Genomic DNA, 14969 nt, shown 5'->3' on the forward strand with positions numbered 1-14969 from the left:
GGGTTCCCGGGACCCGGCTGAAAAGGTCGGTCGTATTTACTGAGCGCTTATTGTGTGCGGAGCACTGGACCGAGCGCTCGGGAGCGGACAATACGACAGTATATAGACACATTCCCTGCCCACAGCGACCTGACAGTCTAAAGGGGGAGGCAGACATTAATAGAAATAAACGATACGGACCTAAGCGCCGTGTGGTGTGGCTCGGTGAAGAGGTCCCGGGCCTGGGTTCTAATCCCGGCATCGTCACGGGCCTGCTGCGGGAGTTGGGCAAGTCACTTTGCTTCTCTGGGTCTCGGTTCCCTCAACTGCAAAATGGGGACTCAATCTCTGGGTTCCCTCCCCTTTAGACCGGGAGCCCCACGTGCGACCCAATTAGCTCGGCCTAGTGGGTGGAGCCCATGCCTGGGAGTCAGAAGGTCACGGGTTCTAATCCCGGCTCTGCCACCTGTCTGCTGTGGGACCTAGGGCAAGTCGCTTCACTTCTCCGGGCTTCAGTTCCCTCATCTGTAAAATGGGGATTAAGCCTGTGAGCCCCACGTGGGATGGGGACTGTGTCCAACCCGATTTCCTCATATTTATCCCAGCGCTTAGAACGGTGCCTGGCACATAGGAAATACTTAACAAATACTATAATTATTATTATTATTACCCCAGTGCTTGGTACAGTGCCTGGCCCATAGTAAGCACGTAACAAATACCACCTAAAATTTTTTTTTGAAACTACTGTGATTATTTCTTACCCGCTTACTATGTGAGAAGCAGCATGGCAGAGTGGAAAGAGCGCAGGTTTAGGAATCAGAGGCCGTGGGTTCTAATCCCACTCCGCCTCACGTCTGAGTGACCTGGGGCAAGCCACTTCACTTCTCTGTGCCTCCGTTCCCTCACCTGGAAAATGGGGATTAAGAAAGTGAGCCCCACGTGGGACAACCAGATGACCTTGAATCTACCCCAGCTCTTAGAGCAGTGCTTGGCACGGAGTGAGCCCTTAACGAATGCCATCATTATTATGTCTAAGTGCTGGGACAGATCCAAGCTAATGGGGTTGGGCACAGTCCCTGTCCCACTTTGGGCTCACGAGCTAAGGAGGAAGGAGCTGGATTGACTCCCCATTTTACGGATGAAGAAATAGGCAGAGAGGAGGGAAATGGCTTGTTCAGGGTCACAGAGCACTGTACCGAGCACTCGGGAGAGTACGATACAACAGAGTTGGCAGACACGTTCCCTGCCCACGGCGAGCTTAGTCTAGAGGAAGCCGGGGCGAGAGGGACAGGGAGATGGAGACGGAGAGAGGGAGACAGGGAGACGGGGAGAGGGAGAGAGGGAAACAGGGGGAGGGAGAGGGTAATTATAATAATAATGTTGGTATCTGTCAAGCGCTTACTATGTGCAGAGCACCGTTCTAAGCGCTGGGGAGATACAGGGTCATCAGGTTGTCCCACGTGAGGCTCACAGTCTTCATCCCCATTGTACAGATGAGGGAACTGAGGCCCAGAGAAGTGAAGCGACTTGCCCGCAGTCACACAGCTGACAAGTGGCAGAGCCGGGACTCGAAGCCATGACCTCTGACTCCCAAGCCCGGGCTCTCTCCACTGAGCCATGAGGGTAACAGGGAGAGGGAGATAAGGAGAGAGAGGGAGAGGGAGAGAGGGAGATAGGGAGAGGGTAACACGGAGATGGAGATAGGGAGATGGAGACAGGGAGAGGAAGAGAGGGAGGGGGAGAGAGGGAGTCAGGGAGAGGAAGACAGGGAGAGGGTGACAAGGAGATGGAAAGGGAGGGGGAGAGAGAGACAGGGAGAGGGAGACAGGGAGACAGGGAGAGGGTGAAAGGGAGATGGAGACAGGGAGATGGAAAGGGAGGGGGAGAGAGGGAGACGGAGAGGGAGACCGGGAGAGAGGGAGACGGAGAGGGAGACAGGGAGAGGGAGACAGGGAGAGGGTGACAAGGAGATGGAAAGGGAGGGGGAGACAGGGAGACGGAGAGGGAGACAGGGAGAGGGAGACAGGGAGAGGGAGACAGGGAGAAGGTGACAGGGAGATGGAAAGGGAAGGGGAGAGAGGGAGATGGAGAGGGAGATGGGGAGAGAGGGAGACGGAGAGGGAGACAGGGAGAGGGAGACAGGGAGACAGGGAGAGGGTGAAAGGGAGATGGAGACAGGGAGATAGGGAGAGGGAGACAGGGAGATGGAAAGGGAGGGGGAGAGAGGGAGACAGGGAGAGGGAGACGGGGAGGGATGGAGACAGGGAGAGGGAGACAGGGAGAGGGAGACAGGGAGAGGGAGACAGGGAGAGGGAGACGGAGATGGCAAGGGAGGGGGAGACAGGGAGACAGGGAGAGGGAGACAAGGAGAGGGAGACAGGGAGAGGGAGACAGGGAGAAGGTGACAGGGAGATGGAAAGGGAAGGGGAGAGAGGGAGACGGAGAGGGAGATGGGGAGAGAGGGAGACGGAGAGGGAGACAGGGAGAGGGAGACAGGGAGACAGGGAGAGGGTGAAAGGGAGATGGAGACAGGGAGATAGGGAGAGGGAGACAGGGAGATGGAAAGGGAGGGGGAGAGAGGGAGACAGGGAGAGGGAGACGGGGAGGGATGGAGACAGGGAGAGGGAGACAGGGAGAGGGAGACAGGGAGAGGGAGACGGAGATGGCAAGGGAGGGGGAGACAGGGAGACAGGGAGAGGGAGACAGGGAGAGGGAGACAGGGAGAGGGAGACAGGGAGAGGGTGACAGGGAGAGGGAGACAGGGAGGGGAAGGCGGGGGGGAGACGGGGAGAGGGAAAGGGAAATGGGGTGAGGGAGAGGGTGACGGGGAGAGGGAGACATGGAGAGGAAAGCTCTAGCCTGCTGGCCCTATTTCTGACTGGCGGAAAACTCTTTCCAAGGGAGAGAAGGATGAGACTGGGGAAAGGAGATAAAGAGAAAAGGGAAGAGAGGCAGAAAGGGGAAAGAACGGGAGGAGGGGAAGTGTGGGGCGGGGGGCGGGGGCCGGGGGGAGGGGAAGAAAACTGCAGCATTTGCGGAAAGAGCTGCTGGGGAAAGAGAAGGAACCACAGGGCATCTGCTAGCAGGAGATTTCAATGGTACTAACCAAATACGGCAGCAGGCATTTCGCCCGAAATGATGCTATCTGGATAAAAAGGAAGGTTTCATTCTTTTTTTTTTTTTGGCAACCAAAGGAGATCGAAGTGTACACTCCAAGCGCTTAGTACAGTACTCTGCACAAAAAGTAATAATGTTGGTATTTGTTAAGCGCTTACTATGTGCAGAGCACCGTTCTAAGCGCTGGGGGAGATACAGGGTCATCGGGTTGTCCCACGTGAGGCTCACAGTTAATCCCCATTTTACAGAGGAGGTCACTGAGGCACAGAGAAGCAAAGTGACTTGCCCACAGTCACACAGCTGACGAATGGCAGAGCCGGGAGTCGAACCCATGACCTCTGACTCCCAAGCCCAGGTTCTCTCCACTGAGCCACGCTGCTTCCCCATAGTAAGCGCTCAATAAATACGATTGATTGAATTAAGGTGACACCTCCTCCAAGAGGCCTTCCCCGATGAAGCCCGCCTTTCCCCGGCTCCCTCTCCCTTCCGCGTCGGCTCTGCACTTGGATCTGTGACTTTGGGGCATTTGAGAGCCGCTCCATCCTCAACCCTGCGGCACTTCTGCACCTGTCTATGAATTATACATTCTAAATTCTTTATTTATAGTCCTGCCCCTCTAGACCGTTTGTTCGGGAAACGCGTCCGCCAACTCTGTGGTACTCTACCCTCTCGGGCGCTTAGTACAGTGTTCGTCACACAGGAAGGACTGAGGAAATACCAACGACGAGACTGAGAGGGAGAGAGAGTGCAGCGTCGAAGAGCCCGGGCTCGGGAGGCAGAGGATCCGGGTTCTAATCCCGGCTCCGGCACCTACCCGCTGTGTGACTTTGGGCAAGTCGCTTCACCCCTCTGGGCCTCAGTTCCCTCATCTGGAAAACGGGGATTCAATCTATCCCTGTTCTCCCTCTTACTTGGACTGGGAGCCCCATGTGGGACCTGATGATCTTGCATCTTCCAACGCTCAGTACGATGCTTGGCACATAGAGACCCTTACGCTGAGAAGCAGCGTGGCTCAGTGGAAAGAGCACGAGCTTTGGAGTCAGCGGTCATGGGTTCGTATCCCAGCTCTGCCACCTGTCAGCTGGGTGACCGTGGGCAAGTCACTTCGCTTCTCTGTGCCTCAGTGACCTCATCTGTAAGATGGGGATTAAGACTGTGAGCCCCACGTGGGACAACCTGATTCCCCTGTGTCTACCCCAGCGCTTAGAACGGTGCTCGGCACATAGTAAGCGCTTAACGAATACCAACATTATTATTATTACAGACCACAATCATTATTAGAGACACGAAAACAGGGAGGTGAAAACAGAGGAGACGACACAAAAGGCTAAGAGCCTAGTGGATAAGAACACGGGCCTCCAAGTCAGGACTTGTGTTCTAATCCCGACTCCGTCACTTGTCTGCCGAATGACCCTGGGCAAGTCACTTGACCTCTCTGGGCCTCAGTTCCCTCATCTGTAAAATGGGGATGAAGACTGCGGGCCCCATGCGAGACAGGGACCGAGTCCAACCTGATTATCTTGTATCTCCCCTAGTGCTTAGTACAGTGCCTGGCGCGTAGTAAGTGCTGAATAAATACCATTTAAAAAAAGAGCTTAGGGGACGGGGGGTAGCTGCCCGGGGAGAGAGCATGGGGGTCACTGCGACCCCCTAAACTCACTTGATTTCATTTCCCAGCAGCCCGGAGTTTGGGGGGAGAGGGGCGTCGGAGGGGGAGGCAATGGTTGATAGTTATGGAACTTAGGAATAATAATCATATTAATTATTGTAGCATTTGTTAAGCGTTACTATGTGCCAGGCACTGTATTAAGCGTTGGGGTAGATACAAGAAGATCGGGTTGGACCCGGTCCCCGTCCCACGTGGGGCTCACAGATGAGGGAACCGAGGCCCGGAGAAGTGAAGTCACTTGCCCGAGGTCACAGAGCTGTCCAACGTCAGAACCGTTAGAGAAGCAGCGTGGCTCAGTGGAAAGAGCCCGGGCTTGGGAGTCGGAGGTCACGGGTTCTAATCCCGGCTCCGCCACTGGTCAGCTGTGTGACTTCACTTCTCCATGCCTCACTGACCTCATCTGGGAAATGGGGATGAAGACGGTGAGCCTCATGTGGGACAACTTGATCATCTTGTATCCCCCCAGTGCTTAGAACAGTAGGCACGTAGTAGGCGCTTAATAAATGCCATCATTAACCGGAATTAGAACCCAGGTCTTTCTGACTCCCAAGCCCGGGTCCTAGCCACGAGGCCACGCTGCTTCCCGGGTCATAGCGTGGGCACCCCGGGGCAGAGGTTTTCCCCCTCTGACCACCCCCCCTCCCCCCGGGGAGTTATTCGCCCCCGGCCCGGAAGCGAGCGGAGGGCCGCCTCTCCCGGGAAGCCGCCATTTCGTGTCCCCGTCTTCCAGCCCCCGACCGACCTCCGTAGGTCGGTGAGGCCGCCCAAAGGGTCTGAGGCCCCCGCCGGGACACCCACCGAGCAAACGAGGGTCGAAGAGGAAGTCTTCAGAGGAAGCCACGCTAAATTTAGAAAGGGGAAACCGCGCGGGGCAGACAGCGCCGGGCCGAGAAGGCCTGGCCGCCGCGCCGGGCCCCGAGCGGAGTCACGTCGCAGGTTCCCGACCGATCGCATCTGCCCGACCGGCCTCGCGGGAGGCGGCCGGGAAGGAGTCCAGAGGGGATACAGCCCTCGTTTCCCAGCCCCGGGACTTTTGGCTGTGACTTCCCCACTGGGCCTCCCCCGTCGCCAGGGGAGGGGTGGCCCGCAGAAACCAGAGCCCCGTCTCCGCCGGCGGGCCAGTTTCGTTTTCGACATCAGCTGCGAAAATGGCCCGACTGCAGTTGAGGTCAGAGAGGCGGCGTTGGGGACGGAGGAGCGGCTCACCACTCCCGACTCTCAGAGGACCGGGGTGCGACTTTCGGCTCCGCCGCTTGTCTGCTGTGGGAACCGGGCCTCAGTTCCCTCATCCGCAGAATGGGGATTGAGACCGTGAGCCCCACGGTGGGCTGGGGGGACAGGGACTGTGTCCAACCTGATGACCTCGTATTTACCCCGGTGCTTAGAATAGTGCTTGGCACACTGTAAACGCTTCACTACCGTAATTATTATTACCTGCTCTCCCTCTCCCTTTGTGAGGCCCATGTGGGACCTGATGATCTTGCATCTAACCCTGGCGCTTGGTATAGTGCTTATTAAAAATAAGAGTAATAATAATAATAGCATTTATTAAGCGCGTTCATACAAGTAAATCGGGTTGGACACAGTCCCTGGGCCCACATGGGACTCACGGTCTTATCCCCATTTTAATAATAATTTTGGTATTTGTTAAGCGCTTACTACGTGCAGAGCACTGTCCTAAGCGCTGGGGGAGATCCAGGGTCATCAGGTCGTCCCACGTGAGGCTCACAGTTAATCCCCATTTTACAGATGAGGTAACTGAGGCACAGAGAAGTGAAGTGACTTGCCCGCAGTCACACTGCTGACAAGTGGCAGAGCCGGGATTCGAACCTATGACCTCTGATTCCCAAGCCCGGGCTCTTTCCCCTGAGCCACGCTGCTTCTCATATTTTACAGATGAAGTAACTGAGGCCCAGGGAAGTGAAGTGACTCGCCCAAGGTCACACAGCAGACAAGTGGCAGAGCCGGGATTGGAACCCACGACCTGCTGGCTCCCAGGCCCGGGCTCTATGTCAGTGAGTTAGTCGGTCCTATCTATTGAGTGCTTACTGGGTGCAGGGCACTCTACCAAGTACTTATTATTATTACTATTATTATTATTACAGTGCCATAGAGTCGTCGCCAATTCCTAGCGACTCCACGGATAGACTTTCTCCAGAACGTCCTGCCCTCTGCCATCATCCGCAACCTTCCTAACGGTTCTTCCGTTATGGTTGGGATGGTCTCTCTCTGTCTAGTTGCCGGGCTGCCTCTCCCACCTTTTCCCTGGACTTTTCCCAGCATTAATAATAACAATGTTGGTATCTGTGAAGCGCTTACTATGTGCAGAGCACTGTTCTAAGCGCTGGGGGAGATACAGGCTAATCAGTTTGTCCCACGTGAGGCTCACAGTCTTCATCCCCATTTTACAGATGAGGGAACTGAGGCCCAGAGAAGTGAAGTGACTTGCCCCCAGTCTCACTGCTGACGAGTGGCAGAGCGGGGATTCGAACCCATGACTTCTGACTCCCAAGCCCGGGCTCTTGCCACTGAGCCACGCTGCGTCTTCTCCAGAGAAGCCGTCCTCTTGATCATGGGTCCAATATCTGCTCATCTAAGTCGAGTCATGGGCCTTCCAAAGACCACTTTGGTTTCATCTGCTCCAAAATCCATTCACTTGTTTTTCAGGCAGAAGTGCTTGGGAGTGGCTCCGCCACTTAATAATAATAATAATTTGGTATCTGTTAAGTGCTTGCTATGTGCTGAGCACTGTCTATAAGCGCTGGGGTAGATACAGGGTAATCAAGTTGTCCCGAGTGAGGATCACAGTCTTCATCCCCATTTGACGGACGAGGGAACTGAGGCACCGAGAAGTCAAGTGACTTGCCCAAGGCCACACAGCTGACAAGTGGCAGATCCGGGATCAGAACCCACGACCTCCGACTCCTAAGCCGGTGCTCTTTCCACTGAGCCACGCTGTTTCCCTTGGCTGTGTGACTTTGGGCAAGTCACTTCACTTCTCCGGGCCTCAGTGCTCTCAACTGGAAAATGGGGATGAAGACCGCGAGCCCCACGCGGGACAACCTGATCACCATGTATCTACCCCAGCGCTTAGAACAGTGCTCGGCACATAGTAAGCGCTTAACAGATACCATCATCATCATCACCATCAAACACGTCTACCAGCTCTATTATACTGCACTCTCCCAAGCGCTTAGCCCGGGTGCTCTGCACACGCAGGTGCTCAATAAACACCACCGACTGATCGACTAAGCTTGCTTTGGGAAGGGAACGTGCCTATCGACTCTACTGGGGCGCAGAGAAGTGCCCAAGGTCACCCAACAGACAAGCGGCGGAGCCGGGATTGGAACCCAGATCCTTTGGACTCCCAAGCCTGGGTTCGTCCCACTATACACAGGGCACACGTCTAGCAGCTCTGTCGTTCTCTCCCAAGCGCCTGGCACGGTGCTCTGCACACAGTAAGAGCTCGAAAATTACTGATTAAGCTCACTGTGGGCAAGGAACGCCTCCACCAACTCCACTGGACCGGCCTCGCGTTCACTCGGTCGCATTTATGAGGCGCTCACGGTGCGCACAGCACTGTACTAAGCGCTTGGGAGAGGACAATACAATAAAGAGTGACGATCCCGGCCCACAGAGAGTTCACAGTCTCCCGAGAGCTTGGCCCAGTGGTCTGCACGGAGCAAGAGCTCGACGGCTACGACTGACGGACGGATTTGACTTCTCTGCTGCCCGACCACCCTCCCCTCCGAGACGACTCCGGGAATCTCCCGATTTTTCCCCCTTCCTCTCCCACCGCTCCTTCTCCGTCTCCTCCGACGGCTCCGCCTCGCCGGTCCCGGAACCGCTGGGACGGCTCCCAGGGGGTCACGGCTCCCGCAGCTCTGCTCTCTGCCCCCCGCTCCGCCCGTCTTCGGGATGTGCTGAGCGCTTCCTCAGATGCGGAGCGCCGGGGAGAGGACGACCCGGCCGGCTCGGGAGGGACGCCGCACCGCCTGGGGGTCCCGAGCCCCGGCTCTGCCGCTCGTCCGCTGTGTGACCGCGTGGCGAGAACCCACAGTGAGCTGCTTTTTTTGTGACTTTGACCCTGTGAACAACAACAACTTTGCAATGCCACTGATGGGCTCTACCTGGGACAGGTGATTGCGGACCGGTGCGGGGAGGAGGAGCAGGGAGGGAGGCGAGGCTTTCTCTCCCCGTTCTACCCCGTAAGGGGCCGGGGCCCGGACCCGTCAACAGCTTCCGGCACACTGTAAACGCTTTAACACCGTAATTATTATTACCTGCTCTCCCTTTGACTGTGAGCCCCATGTGGGACCTGCTGATCTTGCATCTACCCTGGCGCTTGCTACAGTGCTTATTAAAAATAATAGTAATACTAATAATAGCATCTGTCAAGCGCTGACGTACAAGTTAATCGGGTTGGACACAGTCCCTGGGCCCACATGGGACTCAAGGTCTTATCCCCATTTTAATAATACTGTTGGTATTGTTACCGCCTGCCAAAGGCAGATAAAAGGCGGTCGTTCTGAATCTCGAGGGGGCACGCTGAAGGAGCCCCGAAGGCGGCACGCAGAGAGGCAAGCAGGGAGCAGCAGAGAAAAGAAAAAGTTGGTATTTGTTAAGCGCTTACTATGTGCAGAGCACTCAGCGCTGGGGAGATCCAGGGTAATCAGGTGGTCCCACGTGAGGCTCACAGTTAGTCCCCATTTTCCAGATGAGGTCACAGGCCCAGAGGAGCGACTTGCCCCCAGTCACATAGCTGACGAGGGGCAGAGTCGGCATTCGGACTCGTGACCTCTGACTCCCCAGCCCGGGCTCTGGCCACTGAGCCAGGCTGCTTCTCAGCAGCACCCGGGAGCAGAGAGGAGCGTTGGCACGCTGGGCTCCTTTGCCCACAGACTGGCACTGGACCCTCGGGTGGTGGAGTGAGGGAGCGTAGGTACCTGTCGCTCCCTCGCACGTTGGTATAAAGCTTTTCGCAATAACCTCGGCGATCAGAGGTGCTGTTCGACCTCTCCTCCGTGCCACCGAGGATTTCCCCCATCCGGGAAGGTCCTGGTTCATTACTGAGCGCTTACTATGTGCAGGGCACTGTGCTAAGCGATCGGGATGTACAATCTGGCAACAGATAGAGACAATCCCCGCCCAATGACGGGCTCACAGTTGGTACAAGCCGGGGGCTCGCGACACCAGGAAGCTTTAATGAGGAAGCTGACGGCGCTTAGCACAGAGGAAGCGCTTCGCTTGCGAGAGGCAGCGTGGCTTAGCGGAAAGAGCCTGAGCCTGGGGCGTCGGGGGTCACGGGCTCTGATCCCGGCTCCGCCACTTGTCAGCTGTGTGACTTTGGGCCAGTCACTTCACTTCTCTGTGCCTCAGTGACCTCATCTGGAAAATGGGGATGAAGACTGGAAGCCCCATGTGGGACAGCCTGACGACTCTGTATCTACCCCGGCGCTTAGAACACTGCTTGGTATGTAGTAAGCGCTTAAATACCATTATCAGAGAAGTAGCGTGGCTTAGTGGAAAGAGCCCGGGCTTGGGAGTCAGAGGTCATGGGTTCTAATCCCGCCTCCGCCGCTTGTCTGCTCTGTGACCATGGACAAGTCAATTCATTTATCTGTGCCTCATTGACCTCATCTGGAAAATGGGGATGAAGACCGTGAGCCCCACGGGGGACAATCTGATGACCCTGGATCTACCCCAGCGCTTAGAACAGTGCTCGGCACACAGTAAGCGCTAACACCATCATTATTATTAGCTGTAAAATGGGGATTGAATCTGTGAGCTCCGAGGGGGACGTTGACCGCGTCCAATCGGATTAGTTTGGATTTACCTCGGGGCTTAGTATGGTGCCTGGCACATAGTAAGCGCTCAACAAAGGCCATAAAAAAACCAAAACCAATACAGTAGAGTTGGTAGACATTATCCTGGCCTACCAAGAGCTGACGCTATAGTCTTGGACGTCCTCCTGCCCGTCATCTAAATTATTTAGACTGTGACCCCCACGTGTCTGACCTGATTATCCTGTAGCTACCCCAGCACTTAAAACAGTGTGCTTGGCACACAGGAAGCGCCTAACAACATAATTATGATTATTTTTTAGGTGACAATCAATGGTATCTATGGAGCGCGTACTGCTTGCAGAGCACTGTACTAGGCGCCTGGGAGCGTTTAACAGAGTTGGTCAACACGGTCCCTGCCTAGAAGGAGCTTAGTCTAGAGACCAAAATTAGCCTCTTTTATCTAAACTCTCTCCTCAGCCTCGTCCCCGTCCCACCAGCTCACACCCTCCTCGTCACCTGCCACCTCACTCTCCTGTCCTCCCTCCTACGGGAAGCAGCGTGGCGTAGCGGATCGATCCCGGGCCTGGGAGTCAGACGGTCATGGGCTCTAATCCTGGCTCCGCCACTTGTCTGCTGGGTGACCTCGGGCAAGTCACTTCACTTCTCTGGGCCTCAGTTCCCTCATCTGTAAAATGGGGACTGAGACTGTGAGCCCCACGTGGGACGGGGACTGTGGTCCAACTGAACTGGCTTGGGTCCACCCCAGCGCTTAGCACAGTGCCTGGCACAGAGTGAGTGTTTAACTGATACCAGAATTATCATCATCATCTCCTCTGCCACCTTGTTCTCCATTTTTCCCTCATCTCATCTGCCCCTTTGCTCTTCTCTCGTGCCGTGTGCCGTCTTTTCTTTCCTCCCTCATCACGACTGCCACCTCGCTCTCCTATCCTCCCTCTCCTTGTCTGCCATCTCATTCTCCTTTCTTCCTTCATCTCATCTGCCACCTCGCTCTTCTTTCGTCCCTCATCTGCCACCTCACTCATCTTTCCTGCCATCTCCCTCTTCCCTCATCCCGTCTGCCACCTCACTCTCCTTTCTTCCCTTTCCTTGTCTGCCACCTCACTCTCCTTTCCTCCCTCATCTCATCTGCCATCTCCTTCTTCTTTCCTCATCTCGTCTGCCACCTCGCTCTCCTTTCCTCCCTCATCTCGTCTGTCACCTCACTCTCCTTTCCTCCCTCTCCATGTCTGCCATCTCCTTCTTTCCTCACCTCGTCTGCCACCTCGCTCTCCTTTCCTCCCTCAGCTCATCTGCCATCTCCTTCTTCTTTCCTCCCTCAGCTCATCTGCCATCTCCTTCTTCTTTCCTCACCTCGTCTGCCACCTCGCTCTCCTTTCCTCCCTCAGCTCATCTGCCATCTCCTTCTTCTTTCCTCATCTCGTCTGCCACCTCGCTCTTCTTTCCTCCCTCATCTCGCCCGCCATCTCCTTCTTCTTTCCTCATCTTGTCTACCACCTCCCTCTCCTTTCCTCCCTCTCCTTGTCTGCCATCTCCTTCGTTCCTCATCTCGTCTGCCACCTCGCTGTCCCTTCCTCCCTCACCTCGTCTGCCACCTCACTCTTTCCTCCCCCATCTTGTCTGCCACCTCGCCCTCCTTTCCTCATCTCGCCTGCCACCTCGCTCTCCTGTCCTACCTCGTCATCTGCCACCTCACTCCCCTTATCTTACTCAGCCAAGCCTACTGAGCACTTACTGTGTGCAGAGCACTGTACTAAGTGCTTGGGTGAGTAAAACATAACAGATAAATTCCCTGCCTACGACGAGCGTTACAATCTAGAGGGGGAGACAGACATTAACAGAGATAAATGTCATTAAAAAAAGTCATTTCACTTCTCTGTGCCTCAGTTCCCACATCTGCAAAACGGGGATTCAATATCCGTTCTCCCTCCTACTTAGACGGTAAGCCTTGTGTGGGATCTGGTTAACTTATATCTACTCCCAGAGCTTAGAACAGTGTTTGAATACATATTAAGTACTTAACACATATAATAATAATATAGAATGAACTTCCGGGCACAAAGGTACAGAAATCTTTACAGTAAGTCAGTCAGTCGGTCGCATTTATTGAGCGCTCGCTGTGTGCAGAGCACTGTATTACGCGCTTGGGAGAGGACAACGGTACAGACACATTCCCTGCCCGCAACGAGCTTACGGTCTAGAGCGCGGAGACGGACACTAACGGAATTGGTTTTGACGCCTGATCAGTTGTTTTGTTGTCTGTCTCCCCCGTTTAGACCGTGAGCCCATCGTCGGGCAGGGACCGTCTCTATCCGTTGCCCAACTGTCCATTCCCAGCGCTTAGTAGAGTGCTCTGCACAGAGTGAGCGCTCAATAAATACGACGGAACGAACGTATGGCAAGAAATCAACGACAGGGCACACAAACCCGTCTTACCTCGGTCCTGCGGACATCACTGCGCAACTTGATTCCGTGCAGAATTCAGTGATGGTCCCGTATAACATGTTGATCTGATTGAAGAAATCGACAGCTGCAGGGACAGAAGGAGGGAGTTCAGCGGGACGGAGGCGGGTCAGTGTGCCCGTAGACATAAGCGCTGAGGGAATACCACCGACCGACAGGCTGATCCTGCCTTTCCTCGGCTCCTTTTTTTAAAAGACACGGGAACTCTTTTCTTTTTTTGAGTGCTTCCCTCGTTTAAGCGCTTACTACGGGCCAGGCACTGTACTGAGCGCCGGGGTCGGGACTCTTCAGTCTGGGATTAGAACTGGGTGTCCTTTAATAAGAATAATGGTTATTATTTAATTACTTAATAATAATAATCGTTAAGCGCTTACTATGTGCCGAGCGCCGTTCTGAGCACCGGGGTAGATACAAGGTAATGAGGGTGTCCCACGTGGGGCTCAGGGTCATCATCCCCATTTTCCAGGTGAGCTCACTGAGGCCCAGAGAAGTGAAGTGACTCGTCCAAAGTCACGCAGCTCCTAAGTGGCGGAGCCGGGATGAGAACCCACGACCTCTGACTCCCCAGCCCGGGCTCTTTCCGCTGAGCCACACTACTGTCCTTTAGTGCACGGGCTTGAGAGTCAGAGGCCATGGGTTCGAATCCCAGCTCTGCCACTTGTCAGCTGTGTGACTGTGAGCAAATCACTTCACTTCTCTGCGCCTCAGTATCTCATCTGTAAAATGGGGATGAAGACAGCCTCACGTGGGACAACCTGATGACCCTGTATCTCCCCCAGTGCTTAGAACAGCGCTCTGCACATAGTAAGCGCTTAACAAATACCAACATTATTATTATTAGTGACAGGAGCAGTGGATCTGAGGCGTGGCTGAAGAGTTTCCTCGGTGTCACAGCTAGAAAGGGCTCGGGCAGCACATCCTCCATTCAGTCACTGATTCCTTCGCTCGATCCTATTTCTTGAAACCTCACTGTGTGCAGAGCAATGTACTAAGCGCTTGGGACAGTACGATAGAAGCAGCGTGGCTCAGTGGAAAGAGCCCGGGCTTTGGAGTCAGAGGTCATGGGTTCGAATGCCGGCTCTGCCACTTGTCAGCTGTGAGACTGTGAGCAAGTCACTTCACTTCTCGGTGCCTCAGTGACCTCATCTGGAAGATGGGGATCACCTGTGAGCCTCATGTGGGACAACCTGATTCCCCTGTATCTATCCCAGCGCTTAGAACAGTGCTCTGTACATAGTAAGCGCTTAACAAATACCAACCAAAAAAACCAATAGACACATTCCCCTCCCACAATGAACTATCTCTTCCATCTCCTCCAAGAAGCCTTCCCTGACTGCGCCCTCCTTCCCTCTTCTCCCCCTCCCTTCTGCGCCGCTCTGCCTCGCTTTCTTCATCCCCCCTCCCCGCCCCACACCACTTATGTCCATCTCCATTATTTATTTATAGTAATTTCTACCTCCCCTTCTAGACTCTGAGTTCACTGTGAGCAAGGAATGTGTCTATCGCCTCTGTTGTCGTGTCCTCTCCTGAGGGCTCAATACCGGGCTCTGCCCGCAGCAAGTGCTCGGTAAATAAAATATGAAAAAAAAATAAATGTTGGTATTTGTTAAGCGCTTACTATGTGCCGAGCACTGTTCTGATCCCTGGGGTAGATACAGAGTCATCGGGCTGTCCCACGTGGGGCTCCCGGTCTTCATCCCCATTTGACAGATGAGGTCACTGAGGCACTGAGAAGTGACTTGCCCACAGTTACCCAGCTGACAGGTGGCAGGGCTGGGATTCGAACCCATGACCTCTGACTCCCAAGCCCGGCCTCTTTCCACTGAGCCACGCCGCTTCCCAGTAAATACAATCAACTACCTGAGGCGAATTTGTAAACCCAATCTCCTCAGAGTCATCCGACTGAGCTCGCTCTCAACGACAACAACGGAACCAGT

The 14969-nt window shown here is 54.8% G+C and overlaps 1 protein-coding gene across 1 annotated transcript in view; it reads right to left on the reverse strand.

Moving 5' to 3' along the window:
* MOB1A (MOB kinase activator 1A) overlaps positions 1-14969 on the reverse strand; it is a 28889-nt gene that overhangs the window by 7685 nt on the left and 6235 nt on the right. Inside the window, exon 3 of the mRNA XM_029066728.2 lies at positions 13006-13099. Within this exon, the coding sequence (XP_028922561.1) occupies positions 13006-13099 (94 nt within the window). The remainder of the gene's footprint in view (positions 1-13005; positions 13100-14969) is intronic.

The sequence above is a fragment of the Ornithorhynchus anatinus genome, chromosome 5 (genome assembly GCF_004115215.2).
Source record: "Ornithorhynchus anatinus isolate Pmale09 chromosome 5, mOrnAna1.pri.v4, whole genome shotgun sequence".
In the NCBI taxonomy this organism is placed as follows: Eukaryota; Metazoa; Chordata; class Mammalia; order Monotremata; family Ornithorhynchidae; genus Ornithorhynchus; species Ornithorhynchus anatinus.